The sequence below is a fragment of the Vombatus ursinus genome, unplaced genomic scaffold, assembly GCF_900497805.2.
Source record: "Vombatus ursinus unplaced genomic scaffold, bare-nosed wombat genome assembly UNPS02011767.1, whole genome shotgun sequence".
NCBI classification, from domain to species: Eukaryota; Metazoa; Chordata; class Mammalia; order Diprotodontia; family Vombatidae; genus Vombatus; species Vombatus ursinus.
In genome coordinates, this window is record NW_020951545.1 from 3,430,232 (window position 1) to 3,451,647 (window position 21,416).

At 37.1% G+C, this 21,416-nt stretch overlaps 1 protein-coding gene across 2 annotated transcripts in view; it reads left to right on the forward strand.

The window, feature by feature from the left end:
• The window catches only part of RUNX1T1 (RUNX1 translocation partner 1), a 176,136-nt gene that overhangs the window by 26,518 nt on the left and 128,202 nt on the right, over nt 1–21,416 (forward strand). Inside the window, exon 2 of one of the 2 annotated variants that reach the window (XM_027856963.1) lies at nt 7,760–7,930. The exons of the other annotated variant lie outside the window; for it this stretch is intronic. Coding sequence (XP_027712764.1) covers nt 7,843–7,930 — 88 coding nt within the window. The 5' untranslated portion in view covers nt 7,760–7,842. The remainder of the gene's footprint in view (nt 1–7,759; nt 7,931–21,416) is intronic. 2 annotated transcript variants of the gene reach the window in all.

Consider the following 21,416-nt stretch of genomic DNA (forward strand, 5'->3'; position numbering starts at 1 on the left):
TCCAGATACTATGCTGACTCTCAATGCCTATTGTCTCCCAGGAACTTAAAAATAGTGAGCAAAATGAGAAATTCAGGGGAAAATGAAGGGAAACTCCCCCATCCCATTTTGTGTATATATATATATATATCTATATCTATATATATCTATATATCTATATATATATATCTATATATATATATATATATTCTGGGGAGGGGAGCATAGCGGTTCTTCGAGTCCTTCAAACCGTGCAGCAGAGGCAGCTTTCTGCCTTGTCTTTGGGCAAGGCTGGCCTTAACCATACCTATAGAAACTGCCTCGCTAAAGTGTAACTTGCCCTAATTTATTTAGGGGAAACTCTTAATCCTAGAGATGACACTAAATTATAGAGACCTGTCTAAAGAATGGCATTTTATGAACCCTCCTTATTAAGGACTTGGGCCGTCTCTCTCGGGTGGGATCAGCTGACAATAGCAGCATCCAGCAGCAGCAACCACATCATGTTTGCAGCTAGGCAATTACAGTAGACCCTAAGATCTGTGACTGTCAACCATGAACACAGATGCCTTCAAAGTTCTGTTTTTCTTCCATGTGGAAGTCGTTGGCATGGAACAGATGCCTTCATTTTGGAGAAACTAGCCTCTGGATATAATTGGTTCTCTCTTCCCTTGTCCTCCAGGGACAGGCTCTCACAGATGAAATTAGATGAGGAAAAGAACCAAGAAAAAAATGACACAAAGCATGAGCTTTCATGGCCTCCTTCCTCCTTTGTTGAACCAAACTGGTTCTTTTTTATAAATGGTTTGGGCCCCTATTTTTTTTTTTTAATATTGACCTTTTTTTTTTTAACCTCATACATTTTGGTTAAGTATCCGACAGAAGACTTCAAGAAATGTTTCTAATCACTCAGGAGTGTGATGGTGTATTTCAGAAGGAAAAAATAAAGGAATTATATTCCTCTGAGTTCCTGAATCCCCCTGGGCAAATTGAATGGTAGACCCTTCCTATTTTAGGCTCAAAGCCCATAGAGCTAAAACAGGCACTAAATGGGAAGCTATGCTATCTTCCAGTACTAAATGTTAAGAGCTGATCAAATTGAAGTGTTCAGCAAGTAGGAAATTAATTATAGTTAAGGAGATTTTGTTCTTTGTAAATTCAATCATTGGTACACCTGAACAGAGAGATTACATTTTTGTAACATCCTATTACTTTAAATATCTGGTTTATAAGCATCTTTGGTCATACACCCCTATAACCCCCTCAGAATAAATCACTGCTGGATCCACTGCCTTGTGATTAACTCATTCCTTCAAATGACATGTAAGAGAATTTGAATAAAACTTCCCTTCACACCAATCAGAAAAGATGAGATTAAAATAACAAACAGATATTTATTCAGTGCCTAGCACTGTGTTTGACACTGAGGAGAGAGGGGGAATAAAGGGGAATGGGACAGGATGAGATAGATGGTATACAGTCCTTCAGTAAATTGCAGCCTACTTAGGGAGATGACAGGTATAAAAATAACTACAGTAAAAGGCAATATGGAATCAAATAAAAAGGAGCAAAGGGTAAGTGCTGTAAGATGCTCACAGGAAAGGAAAGATCTTATCTGGTTAGGGTATATTAGGGATAACTCCATAGAGGAGATGGGACTTGGAGCTGGGCTTTTGTAGAAGTGTGATATGTAGATATGGGGGAGGTGGATGCATTTTAAGGGGGTAGGGTATGGCATGATGCAGAGGAGATAAAATACAAAGTAGAGTTGTAGAGATGGCGACCAGAACAGTTAAATTGGACTGGGCATTTGGTCTAGGGAGAATAGTAGGAGATAGTACTGGAAAGGTCTCTGGGGCAACTTGGCCGGACAGCTTAGCTGGAACAAGAATGTTAGGCTAACAATAACAACAGCAGCCATTTATTTGGCCCTTTAAAGTTTGCAAAACCTTTTTATCAGTGGGTAAGTTGCTGAACCTACTATTATAGGTATTTCACTCTTAGCGGTGAAGAAACTGACTTTTGGAGAGGTTAAATGATTTGCTAAGAGTTAGATAATTAGTAAGACTTAAAGGCAGGATTTGGACCCATGTTCTCCTGACTCCAGGCCCAGCATTTTAGGCAATATGCCAAGATAGGGTGCCATGAAAGTTTTTCAGTCAGGAAGGGTGACATGATTAAAGTGGTTTTTAAGGAGTGCTCTTTTTAAAGTCAGAGAAAGCTGAATTCAAATCCCAGCTTTCCTACTTGGGCAAATCCCTTAACCTTTCTAGAAAGTCCCTTTCAGTTCTAGAAATTGGAACTGGCATTCCTAAGAGAGGACAGGACGGGAAACAGTTTTGGAAACCATCTACAGAGGAAATAATGGAAGAAATGAATGTTTGAGATAGCCAAAGGTGGGAATGTAAGGAGAAGAGAGGAAGTCCAAGGACAAAACCTTGGGGAAAATCCACATGTTGATAGAGAAAGGACAGTCATTGGGGAGTAAGGATAGGAGACCAAGGTTTGGCTAAGAAGTCAGAAAAAATGTAGGTTTATGAAGGTTAGGGTTGTCAAGCATTCTTAAATGCCTCACAGAGAACAGGAAGAATTTTTTTTTATTATTTTCAAACTGAAAGTTGTTTGTAGGCCAAGTTATTTTATACAAATAGAGTATCACCATCCCATTTAGATAATCTTTGATAACAGACCTCTGTTTCCCTTCCTACCAAATTCACCTCCTAGCGGTAAGGTTAGTGTTTTCATTCCTGTAAAGGAATCCTCTGATTCCCAAACCACCCCATCTGATATGAAAGTTTATTAGTCCCCTATCAGGGAGTGACTTTGGAGAACCTGTCACACAAGTAAGCTAATGTATGGGAGATAGCTTTGAAAACCTATCAAACACTTCACAAATATAAAATGGCATTATTATTTATTATTATTGCTGTTATTTGATAGTTTTCTAGCCAGTCCTGTTTCACTTCTGCTGTATGTAGAAACAGAAAAAAATCCCATTTTCATTTATGAAGAGGGACACTTTTGAACTGATAGAATTCAGTAAGGGGAGGAAGAGAAATTAGACAGTTAAGATTTGATTCCAACTAAGCTTGACAGAAATAAGAGGTGTGTTTAATGTTGGATTTTTGAATAACTATGCATCATATACTAAAGGAAAAATTGACCCAAGTGGAAGTATAATTCTCTTGAGAAATGTGTTTAGGCAGTGAAGGGATTCCTGGCAATGATTGAGAAATACAGTAATGGGTAACTGCATTTGATTTCTTTTGAGGTTGACTCTGATATGTGTAGTCTTTACATCCTATTAAATTTTTGAAAGATAAACTGATACAAGAATGATTTGCCAAGGCCAGCGACTCTTCCTTCTAAAACCTTGGCTCAGCTTATGCATTGGAGGGATGTGGGAGTAAGATAAAAGCATTATAAATATGAGGTTAACCGAATTCAAATGGAAGGTTCTCTCCAGTTATTGCATTCCTTAGAAAATAAATACATTGCGCATATGGTTAAGATTGATCAAAAAAGTATTCTGTATGCCAGTGATTACATTCCCATCTGTGATTAAGGTTTTCTGTCTGCATCTGGTTTTCACATTATATTTCTGTAACAAGAATCCTTTATATAGCAGAGTTCACTTTCTGTATTTTCGATCAGCTGCAGCTTGAACTACTGCACGGATCGCAGATTTACACATGTGGTTTTCATTACTTCATACCATTGAGAAAAAGTAATATTTGTTTGGGAATGTATGTTTTCCACAATTTCCATGGCAATACAACATGCTGAGCCTTTTTTTTTTTTTAATAATGCTCTTGTAGAACTACAAATTGTTGAGACGCTCTACTGTGAGTGAAGTATAGCTTTTGAAACCATCCTGAAAGTACACTGTACTAAGAAGGTTTTACAAATTGGGTAGGAGGAGCAGAGGTCATCCAAGACTCTTATTTTGGATGCAAAGATATGTATCATTTGAACATGGCAGAGTACCTAGAGGAGAGGATAAAAATACTCAAGTGGGCATTTTTCATGTTACTTGTTATTGTTTGTGTTACTTTATACTTTTTTGCCAGTACTAAGGTTCATGCTTTACAAAATCTAATAAAATGAACTCCCTCATCATTCAGCTTAATAACATCCGACTGAAATTTCTTAAAAAGCTAATTTTTACCATAGACTCATTAAATAGGCTCTTTTGAATACAAAGTGTGCAGGTTGTGGGGGAGGGATCCTGGATTTGGTTTAAATCAGCATAGTATAGTGCTTTCAAACTACATGTTATTTAAGGGTTTGGGAATATTGTATTTGAGTACCAGTGGGATTCCAGAGAATACGAAATACCCAATTCACATAGGTATTATAAATGAAGACACAGATGGGAAGTTCAGTGATAAACTCAGAGTTTCAAGGTAGTAGAAATAAGTCTTTGACCTAATGTACTAAAGGTTTTGGTTTTTTTTTTTTAGGCTTAAAGCTTGTACCCTAAATTTTATGATTCTCATTACATCATGATTTCCATTATGTTGGTCAGGTACCAGTTGAATTGGATGACATCTGAGGTCCCTTCCAGCTTGTAACCCTTTGCAAGCTGAATCTCTTTTAAAACTTGCATAGAAGAGATTTAGTTTGAAGCATTCTCTATTACAGCTCACATACACACACACACACACATACACACATACACAAACACCCACACAAATGAAGCTGTCAAGAAAACCCCACATAGTCACGAAGAGTCAGACACGACTGAAATGACACAACAACAATATACATATATAGGTATATACACATACACACATATATAATAGAAACATCACTATATGTGGGGGAATGTTCTTGATTTGAGAAGCAGGTTTTAAGGCTAATCTATAATTAGAAAAACATTTTAGTTTACTTCTACACAGAAAAATACATATATATATCTATGTAAGCCATACTGAAGTAGGAGTTGTAAGAAAAATACCTTATTTCTGTTGAGAACATGCTGATATATGATTGAAGGTAAGTTTAGATGCAAAACAAAGAATTTTGGGGATTAAAATCATCCTATAATTTGAGGGTTGGCATATATCTAATAGGTGTTTATAGTTTGAAGAGAAATTTTTGTTAATGTCTTTGGTGAAAGGTCACCGAATATGATACAGTTATTATTTGGTTTTCAAAAATAATAGTAATTCTTAGAAATGTACGTGGAAGTAATACAAGAGATTCTTTGGAGGGGTCATTTTGAAATTCTGGACATTTTAATGACTGGCAGTTTTTTAGAAAATTATATTAAAACAACTCATTAAAGAATTTTCAAGCTCCTCCTTCCCCACTATGTTTTTAACTTTAAAAGATCAAATTCTGTTTTGGGGAAAAGTTTTCAATTTATTCCTACCTAATTAATTTCTTATTCTAAGAAAATATTCTTATTTAAAGTTCAGTAAGCCATAGCAATTGTATTCACTTTGGAGTGATTTTAAATTTTGCCAATGTCAATTGTTATATATATAGCTTGACATACAACATTTAAAAGACCCTAAATATGGGTAGAGTGGCTTGGCTAGTTATTAGTAGGCAGAAAAATTGGCATTTGAAAGGAGCATAGTATTAGATGCTTTGAATTTGTACTTTCCCTTTTTTGTGCATTCTGGGTTGGAATATTTATCCCAAACAAAAACAATTAAGCATCATCATTGTTAGATTCTTTGAGATGATTTGATGGGCTTGTTGGAGTGCAAACCATCTTAATCCCATTGTGATTGAGAATTTGCTTTTTTCTTGTTGGAATAGTTTTACTTAAATAAAAGATCCAAATTGTTGTTTCCATTTAAAAGAGAATTCAGAACTAAGTAAATATTTCCAAGTCCTCGCTGATGATGACCTGTAGTAATTGTTCTTGTAGAAACAGTGATATTTATTACTAATGATTCTTCTGTTTCGTGGGTTTCTGTGGTCAAAAAATGAGTCACCTAGTGGCCAATTTACTGGTAATGAGCCTCTCTGGATTAAGTGGGTCTAGTCCATGAAGAACAGATGCTGTCTGTCCCCTTTCCAGCTTGCTTTAGAACCTTCCAAAGCTTGAATTGAACTATGATTCAGTATAAGAATTGTACTTCTCCCCAAGGACTGTCTGTGTAATCATCAACGTAAAGAAAAATAAATACAGTACCTGGAGCATTGTAAGCGCTTAATAAATGTTTGGTGTTTGCTTACTAAATGCTCAATTGGGTAGAATAGCATGTTAATGGTAAGGAATACGTAGGGATTTGGTTTTCTTAGAGGGAAACATCTTTCTGCAAGGATGTGACATAATGCACCAGTAGGGAATAATAATTATGGAAGATAATAACAGTAGTAGTTATGAGGACCAGTGAATAAGTGCATTTCTTTGACTCCACTGGCGTAGGGACATTTCAGTGAGGAAACTGCTGAACTAATAATGCACCTTCGCTGCAATTTTATATGGGGTATGGGGAGGTAGGACAAGTTACCCAGAGTTTCCATAAAGCAGTGTGTGGTTAAGAACAAGACTTGAACCCATTTTTCTGACTCTAAGGTTGCCTTTCTAGCTTCACTTTACAGGAAAGGAAACTGATGGTCAGAGGGTCTGAGTGACTTGCCTGTCATAATCAGGCAGCTAATAACTGCCAAAGCAGGCAATGTTTGTATGTTTTTCATTTTTCAGTGACCAAAAATTTAACATCTATATATTTACTTTTCATTCAATATTATTATTTGAGTATCTCCTATCTTCATAGGTTCTATCTCAGAGTTAATTTCTTGAGTGATACTCTTACATGGTCATACTGAACAAGGGAAACAAAATTATTTTTTGGGTTGTTGCTTGTTTTTGTTGGTTGAAGAGAAAATAAACTGAAGTAGTGAACATAACAGACCTGGCCAGAGAAATGTGTGTGGCATTATAATTCACCATTACTTATGTGCTAGCCACATTCTTTCAACAAACAAACAAACAAAAAATTCTGTTTGTGACTTCTGTTGTATAAGGCATGCCTGTGTATTGGTAAATTTCTTTTTGACCATTGCTGCTTGTTTTTTAACTTTCTTGGCTAATACCTATTACAGTTAAAACAGTGGCAGCATCATGCAATGGAAAGAAACACTGACTTTGGGAATCCAGATGACCTGGGTTTAGATCTCAGCACTGTTACTACCTCTGTGACCTTGGGCAAATCAGCCTCTCTGGGCCTCAGTTCTTCTGAAAAAGTGAAGATTTGGCCTCAAAGGGTCCACTAGCAGCTCTCTAAATCTATGAACTTGTGATTTTCAAAATCCCAAGGCAGTGAAAAAATTTAGATAGCCTCTTTAAAGCTGCCATCTGTATGTAAATTTCTAAGAATTAAAATAGAAACCAGTCACATCTATTACCCAAAGAATCACCTAAAGAAAATGTAAGGTTGGAAGGCTTATGATTTAATCCCTTTATTGAAACAGGTAAAGTATAAAGAATTTTCTTAAAGTATGTACACTACAATCCACACCTCTTTAGAAACCCATTGAAAGACCAAAGAGGGAAAGATTGTGTGTCCACTTAATTGTCACCTCTGCCTTAGGCTTTGTAAAGGATTAATTAATAAGCAGACTTTTTGAAAAAAAAAATAACTTAAAAAAAGTTTTAAAGTGCTCCCTTCTATAAAACTGTGGGTAACATTGTTTTAGAAAGACAGCATTTATCTAATGGTATTTTTTTTTAAATGGCTTAGTGTTTTCATGCATAGAGTGAGTGCTTCAGACTGGATGTGATATGCATTTTTTTTTCCTTTGTTGTTGTCAATAGAAAAGATTGATCTCTGGGCTGGTGAACATAATATCTGTCCCAGTCAGAAAAGGAGAGGAAATTAGCAGAGCGGTTGGTGGAGAATGATATCTGTCAAAAGAAACACTTGGAGAGCACTGAGTTTAGTAATAGGTGACTGCCGGAAAAAAGGGAACTTTGAATTTTATCAAGGTAAGGAACAGACAAATATTTTGATTTTGCAATATGCATACATCTCAGAAAGTTATTCTTTACATTCTTTTCCCCATAAACTGTGACTGTAAAGAATTTTTTTTATACTACATTTTGCCCCTTTTTCCCCTTCCCCTCCCTTATTGATCCTTTAAATGCATAGTTTGGTTGCCACATTTTTTTTTTTCTGTAGTATTTAACTTTTAATAGTGATGGTGCTGGTGGGGGTGGGGTTTTTCTAAAGGGCTGTGTGTGTGTTCTCTAGTGCATCTGTACTGTAGTGGGACCCGTGATAACTTTGGGTCTGATGATATCAAATGATCAAGTACCACTTTTTCTTTCTATTTTCCTGTTGGAGTGTTACTTGCCATGTTTCATAATACATCTGCTATGAGCTAAACAACACTTGAGTTGAGTAAAAACTATGCCATGATTTCTGTGTTTATTGTAACTAGTAGATGGTGTTTTCTCAAACAGTTTGTTGTCTAAATAGAGGAAAAACAAAGCGGTTTTCCATTTTAAAAATGTTTTTATTTTCTCAAAATGAACGGGGTTGTCTTTATATGCATGGGTGAATGTCATGAAGTGTAGGATAACTTGCTAGGCATAGAAGTCTCCTAGGAACTATAAAAGGTCCACACACCACCAGTGGTCTGGGCAGCTGCTTTGGCCAGTATAAATAGAAATGAAGGCAAAAAGTACTTGGCAGGAGGCTTCTTTAAAAGTTTTTATGTTTAAAAACAAAGTGGGGCCATAGAACTAAGGGGCAGACTCTAGATGGGTCAACATTAGAACCCCTTTCTAGGTTTAAAGAATAGTGAGGTTGTACAGAATGACAAGGATGAGTGGAGGGAGCTTGTAGTTGGGCAAAGTATTGTGGAAAAGTAAGTAGGTCTTGGTTGGTGCTTGTCACTAGTGACCAGGAAAGGCATTTAGAAGCCCTGTGTTAGAACTGAGCAAGTTGAGAAAGCAGGATAGAAGGAATGTCCCATTGACTCCATTGCCCTTTGAAATAGAAAGCAGGGAATAATGTTTGCCCCCTTTGCTAGCAGTAGCATTTCGATTTGTGGTCATTATAGCCACGTTTCTTTTTGCTGTTTGGCAATTTGGTTTTGTTGTTGCTGTAGGAGAGTGAGTGGTGTGGTGAGAGGGTTGGTTTGGGGTGCTTTTTAATTTCTTCGGGAAAAAATGAACTTATTATTTCTGATGTTAGAATCTTTGGAGGGGGTCCTTTTATTCATGAATTCTGTTGCACAAATGTGCATGTCACTTATCTTCCGGTCTTTGTCATTTGTTAAATAAAATTTGCGGGTTTTTTTAAATGGACCACAGTTTTGCTGTTAGATTTTTAGTCTACAAGTTCTAAGAGAAGGTTGTTTGGGAGGTAGGGTTTGGAAAGAACATTGACCTGGGATTCTAAACATCCACATTTGAGTCTTGTTGACTCTTCCTTTTACTATTCGTGTGGGCAAATTGCTTAAGCCTTAGTTTTTCATCTGTAAAATGGAAATAATATTACTTGTACTCTACTTCACAGGGCTGGTGGCATGATCAATTAAGATAATTAAGAGAAAGAAGCTTTGTAAAGTTGTTAATATAAATAAATGGAAAGTATTATAATTAGAAGAAAAGAGACAAAAATGTTTCTTTTAAGGGAAAGAAAAAAATCACTAGGGATTATTTACCTAAGTCCTACTACAGGGGAAGCTCTGAATACTAAATGTATATTTCATACTTTTTTCCTTTCTTCTTCTGTGAACTCTAAGGGCAGGGCTTATTTATGTGCGAAAATACATCCAAGGTGTTAATTAAAAATTAAAAAAGAAAGGGGGTAACAGATGCATAAGTACACCTTGGATAAATGTGTTGTAGTTCTAGAGAGCCATCCTCACTGCCCTCTCCTCCCCCCTTACCCCCTCCCCATCAATATCACCGCTTCATCTGCTCATGTGGTGCACACCTGTGGCCTGCTGGCAGTGAACTTGATTGCAGCATGGGAGATCTGTAATGAAAAGCAAAGATGGATGACAAGAACAGACATCATAATACACGTGAGTTATTTGGTGTATTATGCAAATATTGAATTCCCAGATCCATTTTTTTTCCCTAAGGCATCACATATTGATCTCATCTCATTCTCTTCCTCTCCTCCTCTCTGTGCCAATGATAGTTACTGGAGTGTATGTGTGTGTATGTGTGTGTGTGGGGGGGTAATAATCATATCATTAATTGAATTTAAGAACCTCTTCAAAATATCTAAAATAATGTTCTCCCTTAATTTACAGTGGTAATTTTTAAAGCAAGAATCTCTTGCTCTCTCGCACTCTCTCTCTCCCTCCCTCCCTTCTTCCCTCTTTTCCTTTCCCTCTCCCTCCCCCCACTTTTTCTCTCTTTCTCCCTCCCATTTTTCAGGATTTAGATTTGTTAAACATAAAACCATAGTTCAAACTTATAGACACCCCAAACTCACCACTCTTACTCAGATAGTCAGCTAACATTTATTAAGCATCTAATATGTGCCAGAAACTGGGTTAAGCCCTTGGGGTACAAAGAAACCCCAAAACAGCTTTTGCTCTGAAGGAACTCACAGGCTAATGGAGGAGGCAACATGCAAATAGCTGTTTATAAACAAAATATACGCAAGGTGAGTTGAAGATTATTTCAGAGGGAAAGCACAAGATTAAGGGAGACTGGAACTGTAATTTAGCAGTAGGAAAAGTGAGGAGCTCTATAAATATGGAAACCTGGGACTGGAAGTTTGAGAATGACCTGAGGACAGTATTGAAGAAAGTTAACCCGGATGAAAAACTTCATCCTTTAGCTAGATGCCTGGTTTCCTGTGTAGTGGTCATGGAATAGTGGTAGAGTGGAATATGGGGTCAAGGAGAAGGGTAGTTTGGGATGGGGGAAGGGGGAAACTGTAGGCACAAACCAGCCCCACTCAAATCCTGATGTCATTGAACCTAGAGTTTGCATGTTACTTGGTCCCATTAGGGGATAGGGGTTCTTGTTTTTGTTTTAATTCTACTATAAGAGCCTTTATAGATTGGGCCAGGAAGATTTGGAATATGTTTGAATGGTGACCATTCTATTGAGCTTCCTTTTGGAGCCAATAAGAAATACTTGGCAGGAATCCAGCTTTTGTAGTCCAAAGAAAAGAAAGCCCATAATCTATACAAAACATGGAAAGAAAGTAGCAGAGGAAGGAAGAATCAGAGAAAAATGGATTTTTTAGCCTATTGTCTTAAAATCGCATGTCCATACATACATACAAATATCTCTCATGTGGCATTCATATGGTGTCCATCTGCATGCACAGTGTATGTTTTAAGTTAGACATAAAAAAAAGGAATGACATTTTATTTGGGTAACTTTAGATGATAAGGCTGTTCTCCCACAAATATTGATTTCTGTATTAAGGATAGAGGGAAAGTGATTTTCTTCAAGCAAAAGGTCTCTTTTCAGAGAGATTTTGAGTTTTCATATTTTCTTGGTTATATCCTAGGACTCTGGTAGCATTAATGGGCTTTACCCCACATGGAGCTTTGAGCGCCTTGTACCACTGCACACTGATCCCAGGTCAGTGTGATGCGTGAAATCAATTTATTTGAATCTCTTTGCCTCTATAGGAATTTGGCTGTCCGCCAGTTGTTTTCATTTAATGTTCTTTGTGTTGAACACAGACAAGCAGGCAGGCTTTTGTACTCCTCTCTCTTTGGGTCTCTGTCTTCTTTCAGCCAATATTTTACTCTATGGATTTTCAGATGAAGAAGGGATATATTATTTATAGGTTTCTAATCATTGCTTTCAAGTATGAATTTTTTTTAAAAGCTCCTATTACTTCTTTGACTGGGTAGTGGCATTTCTCTGCTTTGGGGTGAATTTTAGGAAAATTACTACAAAAGGCATTTTGGGAATTCAGCTAATGATCATAAGCTTTCTGAAAGAGAATAAAATGGAGCATATCAAGCTTTAATTACACAAAGTAAATAAAGTATTTTCATTCTGAAAACTGAAAATAGCCAGTCATATGTATTCTGTTTTTCAAGGAAGTATTTTGAGTACTAAAGTCTGCTCATTGTGACCAAATTGCTTTTTGGGGAAAAAAAAAAATTGAGGATTTCTAGGGAAGAGGGTGGTGTGGTATTTAGGATAAAAGATGATATGGTATAATGGCTAAGAGGGATCATGGTATCATAGGTTTAGAACTAGAAAGGACCTTAAAGGCCATTGAGTCCAAACCCTTCATTTTACAGGTGACAACCGAGGCCTAGAAAAGTTAAGTGACTTGCTCAGGGTCACAGCTGGTAATTGAGGTAGGATTCAAACTCAGGTCTTTCTAAGTCCAAGTCCAGTAGGCCTTCTGTCTTGTAGGCAGGAAGACTGGCTTTGTGTTTTTGGGCAAGCCCTGACTCTAAGCTGTAGAAAGAGTTGCAAGATCTTCATTGGTAGAAGGAAGTTCCCATAGCTAGAGCCTTCTGGTACTGATGAAATCCTAGGTTTGGATAAAGGAAATAAATATCAATTAGTATTTATACTAATCAGGGGGAGGGGGGAGAACAAAGGTATTTTTAAGTTTTGTGAAAACCACTTTCCAAATCACAGAGAAACTTTTTCTCATCTTGATGAAATTGTGAGTTTTAAACATATTTGTTGTACCATTTATAGGCTATCATCTACTTATCTATATATTGTCTATACATTGCATTGATATCTATCTACATGTGTATGATATGTGTAAGTAGATGTAGTTCGGCAGCAAAAAGTCCCATCACTACTAGCCCCTACAGTAGAAAAGCCAAAGAGATTAACATCTGTCCAGATTCCTATAAGTACTTTTTCTTTTAAATTAGATAGCTTTATCTATCTATGTACTTTTTATTGTTGTTAAGTTGTGCCAGACTGACTCCTTATGACCCCATTTGGGGTTTTCTTGGCAAAGACACTGGAGTGGTTTGCCATTTCCTTCTCCAATCCACATACCTATATATAGTATAAAGTTTTTTACATATATGTTTTATATATATATATACATATACATATATACACACACATATGTATTGTGTCAATATATCTATTACGTATAGATATGTAGAGGTTAAGTGACTTGCCCAGGGTCACAGAGCTAGTAATTTAATTAGGATTTGAACCTAGGTCTTCCTGACTCCCGAGTTCAAATGTTGTCTTGGAGGGTACACACACATATTTCCTCCACCGCCCCCCCCCCACCATAGCTGTATGTTAAAGAGTTTTTATATATATATATATATATACACACACACAAGCAGATAGCTTGTAGATGGGGGGGGTAGCTCAATGGTAACCACACTATTGAAAACCCAAAGTGAAATCTTTAAAGCTTGTAAATGTAATTGATCTCATTTGAGGTCTTGCCCCAAACCTGTTTGTGCAAAATAGAAGTCTTATGGGGCCACAACTTTTAAAATTATGTATCCTCTTGGATTTGGAATGTGATTATTGACCTTTGTCATCAGGTATACATAAATATATATATATATATGCTGTAGTTTTGTATATATATGTTATATGTAGATATATCTATGTAGCTAGATGTCTTCATCTGTTTTAAAATAAAAACTTCTGATAGGAATGTGGACAGATGTTAATTTCTTCTGCTTTTCTATTTTAGGAGCTACTAGTTAGTGATAAGGGCAACTTAGGTGATGTAGTGGATAGAGCATCTGGCCTGAGTTAGGAAGACCTGAGTTCAAATGTGGTGTCAGACACTAGCCGTGTGACCCTGAGCAAGTCACTTCTCAGTTTGCCTTAATCTATAGAGAAGGAAATGAATGGCAAATCAATCCAGTATCTTTGCCAAGAAAACCCCAAATATGCTCATGAAGAGTCGGACGTGACTGAAACAACAGTTAGTGGTGGACTTTTTGCTTCCAAGAAGGCAGGTTTTTCTTTGCACTTTAACATATATACACTGTACAATGAGATCGCCTGCCTTTCTGGGGAGGATTTGTTTCAGAGGTTAGCATTAGGAAGGGAGGGGGAAGGGGAAAGGAAGAGTTTAGAAGATGTTTGTTGTTGCTCCAGGCAGTTCTAGAGGAAGTTGATATTCAGAACCCTGGAGCCTCTGCAAGTGGGGTCAGACTCATACACAGCAGCCCTGCTTCCTTGTTTAATTACCTGAAGAGCAAAACATCCAGTCTGAGCCTATGTGAAAACCCTGTATCTCTAGTAGCAGTGTGGTGCTCTGACATCCTGCAAGGCCAGCCCCGTCTGTCCACCCACGTCGGGTCTGGTTCCTGACAGCAGGCTATCTCTGCAGGGCCTGGGTTCCTTTCATTCACAAGGCATTGTGTGGAAGAGGGTTTGGTCAGGAATTTGAGGTTCCTGCCAGCACTGCTCTCTAGTCTCCTAGCCTGAACTACATTGACAGAAAGACTTAGTTTTTTTTGTTTGTTTTGTTTTTTTTTTAAGACAGATTTAAACATATACATACACACACATACACACCACATTTTTTGGCACTTTTCAGTATTCTCTCCAAAAATTCTGGCATTGGTATATAACACTATGTATACCAATAACAACAAACATTAACTGTTGGGTTTCTGGTGTTACTTTGCTGTGCTTCCTATTTCCTAGTTCATGTAACGATTTAGCTTGCAGATAGCTTGTAGATGGGGGAGCCGCTCAATGGTAACCACACTATTGAAAACCCAAAGTGAAATCTTTAAAGCTTGTAAATGTAATTGATCTCATTTGAGGTCTTGCCCCAAACCTGTTTGTGCAAAATAGAAGTCTTATGGTGCCATAACTTTTAAAATTATGTATCCTCTTGGATTTGGAATGTGATTACTGACCTTTGTCATCAGGTATACATAACAACTTTGATTTCATGGAAGGGGGCCAGGGAAGGACCTCTGAGGATGTGAGAGATAGGTAGTCATTTTGAAGTCCTATGACAGCTATTAAGAGAAATGTTTGAGGAAGGTTGTATCAAAATATCTTTCACAGAGATCTAGTGAGTGCGAGTTGATTTTTTTTTTTTTTAAATCAAGCTGAAATGCTACAGGCCCTTTGTTTTGCTATGTAGATGATGGGTGTGGAGGATGAGGGGATGGAAGGTTGAAATTATGGCTACATATGATTTACTTTTTCAAACTACTTCTTTAGGAAAGGTGCATACATAATTCTGGTTAATGTTAACAGGAGTTACATGTATATAATGAGATATAGTTACACTTTCTATGTTGTGTAGCCACAGCTTAGAAGAACTAATTCGACCACTTGAAGGAGCTTTTCTAAGAAATTTGTAAGGATTATATGAAAATGGTATTTTCCCCATATTATATTTATAGGAGTATTACAGATATTTAGTGCATTTCCCTACTTGACTGGCAAAAAATATGCATGATCATTTAAACAAACGGATGGAGAGTCATGTGATGAAATTGGTATCACCATGATCTATTAGGCAGCATAATGTAGTTTTGCCATAAGTGTTATGCATATGCCTGGGGATATGCATGTTTATTTATGTCTCAGCCTGCTGCATTCCTTTGGATTATTTTTCGTTTTTAACACCAGTGTAAATATGAAAGAGGGGGAAAGAAAAACCCATGAACAATTACATTAAGCCTCTTGTCAATGTTCCCAACTATTCTTCCACCAGTCCTGGCATTCTCCCACTAGTACATTTTAAGCTAGTCTTGGTCGTGGTCTTTGAATCCAGATAGCATTTTCCCAAAACGGACAGCATTAACACCATGTGTAGCATTAGGCCTTGGCAGTGAATGCAGTATCTAATGTGAGAAGAGCAGAGGACTTTGGAAAGTGGATGGAGAAGAATGTGGATTGAAGGAATGGGGAACCGGTAAAAGGGTAGAAATTAAGAAGGGAAAAAATGGCACCTAGCACATACTAGGTGTTCAGATCTATGCATTGGATGAATGAAAAAATAAATAAGGGAACAAAATGGCAAGGTCTCAAAAAAATGGAAACCTGGAAAGAGGAAGGGAGGGGAGGAGAAAAAGAATCCAGAAGGGAGTTGAACAAAGAAACTACATCCCATCAGTAACAGCAGACTTGTGCCAGTTATAAATAGGGCACAAGACATGGAGGAGGGACTGAGAAACTAATTTAAGCACCAGGATATTGTGAGAAAGGCATCATAATGTCTTTATCACCTGATTAAGGATATTGTGAGAGAGGCATCATAATGTCTTTATCACCTGATTAAAGATAACTATAATAAGCAAATTTAGAATATTATGAAGTTTTAATTCTGTGGTTTAGCTGTAGACGAGGTACAGTTTTTAAAACGCCTTAACTAAAATAATAGTTCACAAATGCCTTTTTTTAGTGGTAGCATTATTCCCATTTTACAGATGAAGGAGATGAGGCTCAAAGAATTTAAGGAACTTGACTGAGGATACTCCACGGCAACAGAGTAGGAGGTAGCATTGGCACCCAGGTCCTCTAACCAAAAGCCCCAGGCCACTGCCTTTTGATTCTGGTACACTTGAAATAAAACACAGAGGTGAGGCCATTAAATCAAGATGGACACATTTTTATCACATCCCCAGGTGTTCCAACACATATAGTAATGCAACATCACATTCCATTTTATTTTGTATCTAGTCTGAGTCATAGTGTAGTTTAAATCTAGAATTATACCAGGGTTAAATCACAGTGTTGGGTGTGATTTTTGACAAATGAAGCAGTTCTGTAATGAGATTTTTAGTTGTATAAAATCCAGTGTAACTCAAAATTGTATTTTAGTGAACTTAGATTTTGTATGTCAGTGTGGCACATTATTGTGTGGATTGTGTTAATTTGTAAAGTGGAGTGAGCAAAAGGGAGTTTGTTAAAGGAAAATGAGCCCTTTGCAAAAGAATAATGTGACCAAGAAATGCAGGGATTTGTATCGCTGTGTATTTGCTCCACCTGGTGGATTTTGTTGAAAATGTTTTAATCCATTTTAATGATAAGGAGATTCTAGCAATTCTAAACTATGTAGAGGCAGATGAAACTTTCATTTATTTATGGGGGTTGTAATTCTAACTTAGGCAACCCCCCACATTTATACATCTTTTGTCTATTTTTAATTTGAACAAAATTTTTTGGTAGGCTATTATTGTATAAGAATAAAGATCATAGTTTATTTTCTAAAGTTCCATAAAAATGATAAATTCTATTTAACTGTTTAACTTTTAGGCTAGCCGATGATTGAAACCAGAGTTGCTAAGCTCTCTTGGTATATGCACAATAATTAGTGGCAACTTGTAATAAGCTGCATTTCTATGGGGGGGGATGATAAAATGTGTGATGCATTTGTGATTCTGTACGTGGGTAAAGTCTACTGTTTACTGAGCTTATGAAGATGGCTTTCTTTGGAAATCTTAAGGACTCAGTTCTGCTTTGATCATCTCATTGCCTCCTTTAGACTGTAACAACTCAGTAACAGAAGGTGAAGTTTTGAAAACAGTGCCTCCATATGCAAGGGATTTGGAGACCTTTTTATTGTCTTTAAAATTGTCATTCATAGTCCTCATTAGCATTTATTGTTGCAAGCGTACAAGCAGAAAATGTGAAATTGGTATGTCCTGAATAGCCCCACAGAGCTCTGGAGTCCTCCAATTTCGCCTGCAGTGTGGTGTGGGGTGGGCTTTGAGAGAAAGCTGTCCAGATGGCAGCCAGCTCAGAGCAGGGCTGCCGGTTTTTGTCTCTGGTGCTGAGAGGAGGGAAAGTTCATTGGAGCATACGCCATCACCCCTGCGTTTTAACAAAAACTAACTGGCCAGCAGTAAGAATGGGGAGGTGGGGACGTGGAAACAAAAGGTTTTCCAGAGAATGTTGCAGTCTCTCTCAAATGAATAAAATATGGGTAGTTACTGATTCTCTCATATTAACCTAATGGAGATTGGTATGAAAAATGGAACAAAAATTAAATATACAATTGATCGGTTAGATAGGTTCTTTTTCATGCATATGCTACAAGATGAAGGTTAAATCTTGTGTGGGTGCAGAGGGGAGGATTTTGGTGATGGGGACATTAAATAAAGAGAAGGTACTGCAAAAGAGCTTGGTAGCAACCCCCCAGGTAAATAAGCAAGCATTTTACATTTAGAATCCCAAAGTACTTTAATCTTGCTTTAGTTCTTTTAAAATGTGGTCTTGGTTTAACAGTATGATGAGATTTAAAGTGTTTATTGAGAAGCTGTAATTTATCCTGGAGATACAAGTTTCTGCTTTCCTTTTAGTATGCCTTCCCAAAACATCAGCTTTCTGTAGAATACTGGGTAGTGATAACCAGAAATAAAGCTGGTGAAAATGAACCATTTTGAATAGTTTGCCACCAAAACAATTAAACAATTAAAAAATTCCAGGAACCGTGAACACAGATTAGCACTTTTAGCAGATATTTCACAAATCCTGAACTGAATTCTGACAAAATGATGGAGAGTGCCAAATGCATTGGTTCATAGCATCTTAACTTTTTCAAAGAATTAAAAAAGAGTTAGTTGTAGCACTTGAACAATTACTTGTGTGTTTATAATAATATTATTCTGTAGAAAGAAATAAAAAACCACGTAGACTGTCTGGTATATCAGCCTAGCTGATTATTTCCTGTTTTAGGGTTTTACTTCCTATATCTTCAAATTTCAGTTTGAAGGCACATGATTTGCTCATTTTTGATGAGGGAGAGAGGGGGTCACATTGCAGATGGACTGGTAACTTGAAGCTTTTAGTTTCGTAGAAGTGATAGGTAAGCCTAAGGCTCCTGACTCAGCCACTTTCTCTGGTAGACTAGGCTTCCTTCCTAGACGTACAGAATTATTCTCCACAGGATAGCTTATTGTCAAGGGCTTGGGCCAGTCTAGTTGCAAATGATTCTATAGACTGGAGCTACTTGTCTTCTCTGTTGTTGTGGTAGGACTCACCTATTAAAAAAGCTTTCTCTATGCTGCCTCTTTCCTCTTTACTTGATTTCTTCTTTTACTTGTACTTTGGACCTCTTGGACTTCCTTAAATAACCCTTTGGCCCCCATAGTAGTGTTTATACTCCCTCCAAATACTTGAGATAGTTATCTTGCCTCCTGTTCTTTGTCATGTAACTAAGGTACTTGTGAACAGTTGAGAAGCCACAGAACAGATAGAAATAATTTAGGGAAAATAACATGATTATGGTCTCTGGGTTTTTCATCAGAGTTATGTGGAAAGGATTTACAACTAAAATGTTCTCATAGCACACTTAAGTATTCTAATGGACTTTAAATAAAAAAGGTTTTTCTGCTGTGCTCCTTGACCCTCCTATGGTTTGGTGTTCTTTGATTTTTGTTAACTCATATCTAGGTCATTTTGTTTCATCCTGTGGATAAGGTATAACTGGATTTATTTCTGTTGCCAGGAGTCAATATATTACTCAGTTTACAAAGTACACTTTTAGATGTCTTTCAGGAGCAGAAACAAATTAACATACATTTTTATTAGGTGCTGTATCTATTTAATTGACTGTCAAAATGATGGGAAGTTAGGAAGTCATCCAGAGGAGAGGTCCATCTTGCCTAGCCCGATGTGTGAGTACACATTAGGTGGGTTTGCCCTGTCAGTAGATGCCTTAAGAAAACACTAATAGCTTCCAGCTGGGTGGAAAATCACAACCTTTGGGGTCTGACAAAACTAGCAGATTTGAATTTGAAAGCAGAGCTAATGCCTCCATTTTATTTTTTACCACTTGCCCATAAATGATTATTTTCCAATATGTCAGCCTCATTTGGTGGCCAGTGGTCTGAAAGTGAGAGTGTAACAAGCAAGCGGGGAAATCTGGACATTAGTGAGTCCGCCCTTTCAAGCTGGTGTGCCACTTTGTGGAAGGGTCTACCCTAAGATCAGGGGGGTCCTAATGACCATTCATCAATGCTCGTTGACTGATCATTGAGTGCCTTCTCATTCAGTTTATCAAGTCTTGCACATAAAAAGTCAGAATAAGCCTTATTCAGCTTTGTTAAAGCCAACTAGGAGTAAAATGCTCCATTTGAACCCATTTTGCTCTTGTTTTTTCACTTTGTTAATGCAGCCTTGCTTAAATGAGTGCCTTTATTGGGTCCGTTAGAATATCTGAAACTATTAATTCTCTTGTATTGAATAGCTGGTGGCAGGCCAGAGCAGATGGGGTAGAAAAGTATTTGGTTGGGTGTATTGCTTTCAATTAGGATCAATGAGGTTTCAGCTCCTTTGAATTAACTCACTTAATACCCACTGTGTGAAGTCACAATGTATCACAACAGCCTGCTAGAAGCAGAGAGGAAAGTTGAGAAGACCTGCAGAAAAGCTTTGAGTCAAAATCTAACTTCACTGTTAGGGAGAGCTTTCATTAACTACAGATGCATTTCAGTAGACTTGTGGTCCCTGTTGGCAAGTCAGGTTTGAACAAAAGATAATCTGTACTTTAAAGCTAGAATGTTTTGGAAATAAATGAAAAATACCCTCTAGTAATACAGTACATAATCCTGCCTTTCTAGTATGTGATATAAATCTATTGTAGTAAACTGGTTTGTGTGTATTTTTGAACAGAGCCCAACTTGATGCAGTTGGCTACGTTTTCAGATATGGAGAATGTGAAAAGTGGTTAACAAAAAAAAAAGACTAGTCAGTTAAAAACAAACAAAAGAAACCTGCTTTTTTTTTTTTTTAAATACTAGGCATTCTTGATAGAGAATGCTTAAATTGACAGGATTATTTATAATGAAGAAATAGAATTTAATAGGTTAGCCCAGGAATCTCTGTTCTCAAGCGATTCCCTGACCAGTTGGTACATCTGTAAAAGATTTCCTAAATGATGATGTGACAGAGTTTATTCTGTACCAGGCAGAACATTCAAAGTGGTCTTAATTTATCTTGTTTTGTGCAACTCTATAAATAAACTCATTGTGTTTTGATTCCCCCTTTTTGTCATAAGGTCTGAAAGCAGGGATCTTGCCTCTCCCTTTTTTTTTATAAATTTTTTTTGTACCATGTCTTTACTTTTCTTAAAAGAAAAAAGTTATTTGTATCTAAGGGACTGCATAAAAATACACCTCCAGGATGCCATCTTCAGGGAGGACTGCCAAAAATGGGCTGTTGCCTGCCTCAATGTATTAAATAATGAAGGGGTGGGGGGAACCTATGCATGCAGCTGGTTGCTTGAGAAAATGCTGAACTAGTCTCATGCTCAGGCATTCTCTTAGTCCCTTCTACAATCAGATTTCTAGGTGAGAATCTCCAGGGATCCAGGTTTTGTTGATGTGGATCAATTTAAAGTGGCAATTACGGTAGTCAGATAACAGCTTAAAAAGCCTTTTTACACATAGAAAAGATACAGAATCACAGAGCATAAGGAAGTTCAATTTTCTGAGCTATGGTTTAGGGACTTGCAATGTACTGATATTAAGACCCAGTTTTAAAACCAGATATCATCCGGTTTTATTAAAATGTGTTGTGCATTTTGACAAGTAATTTTTCTATTTTA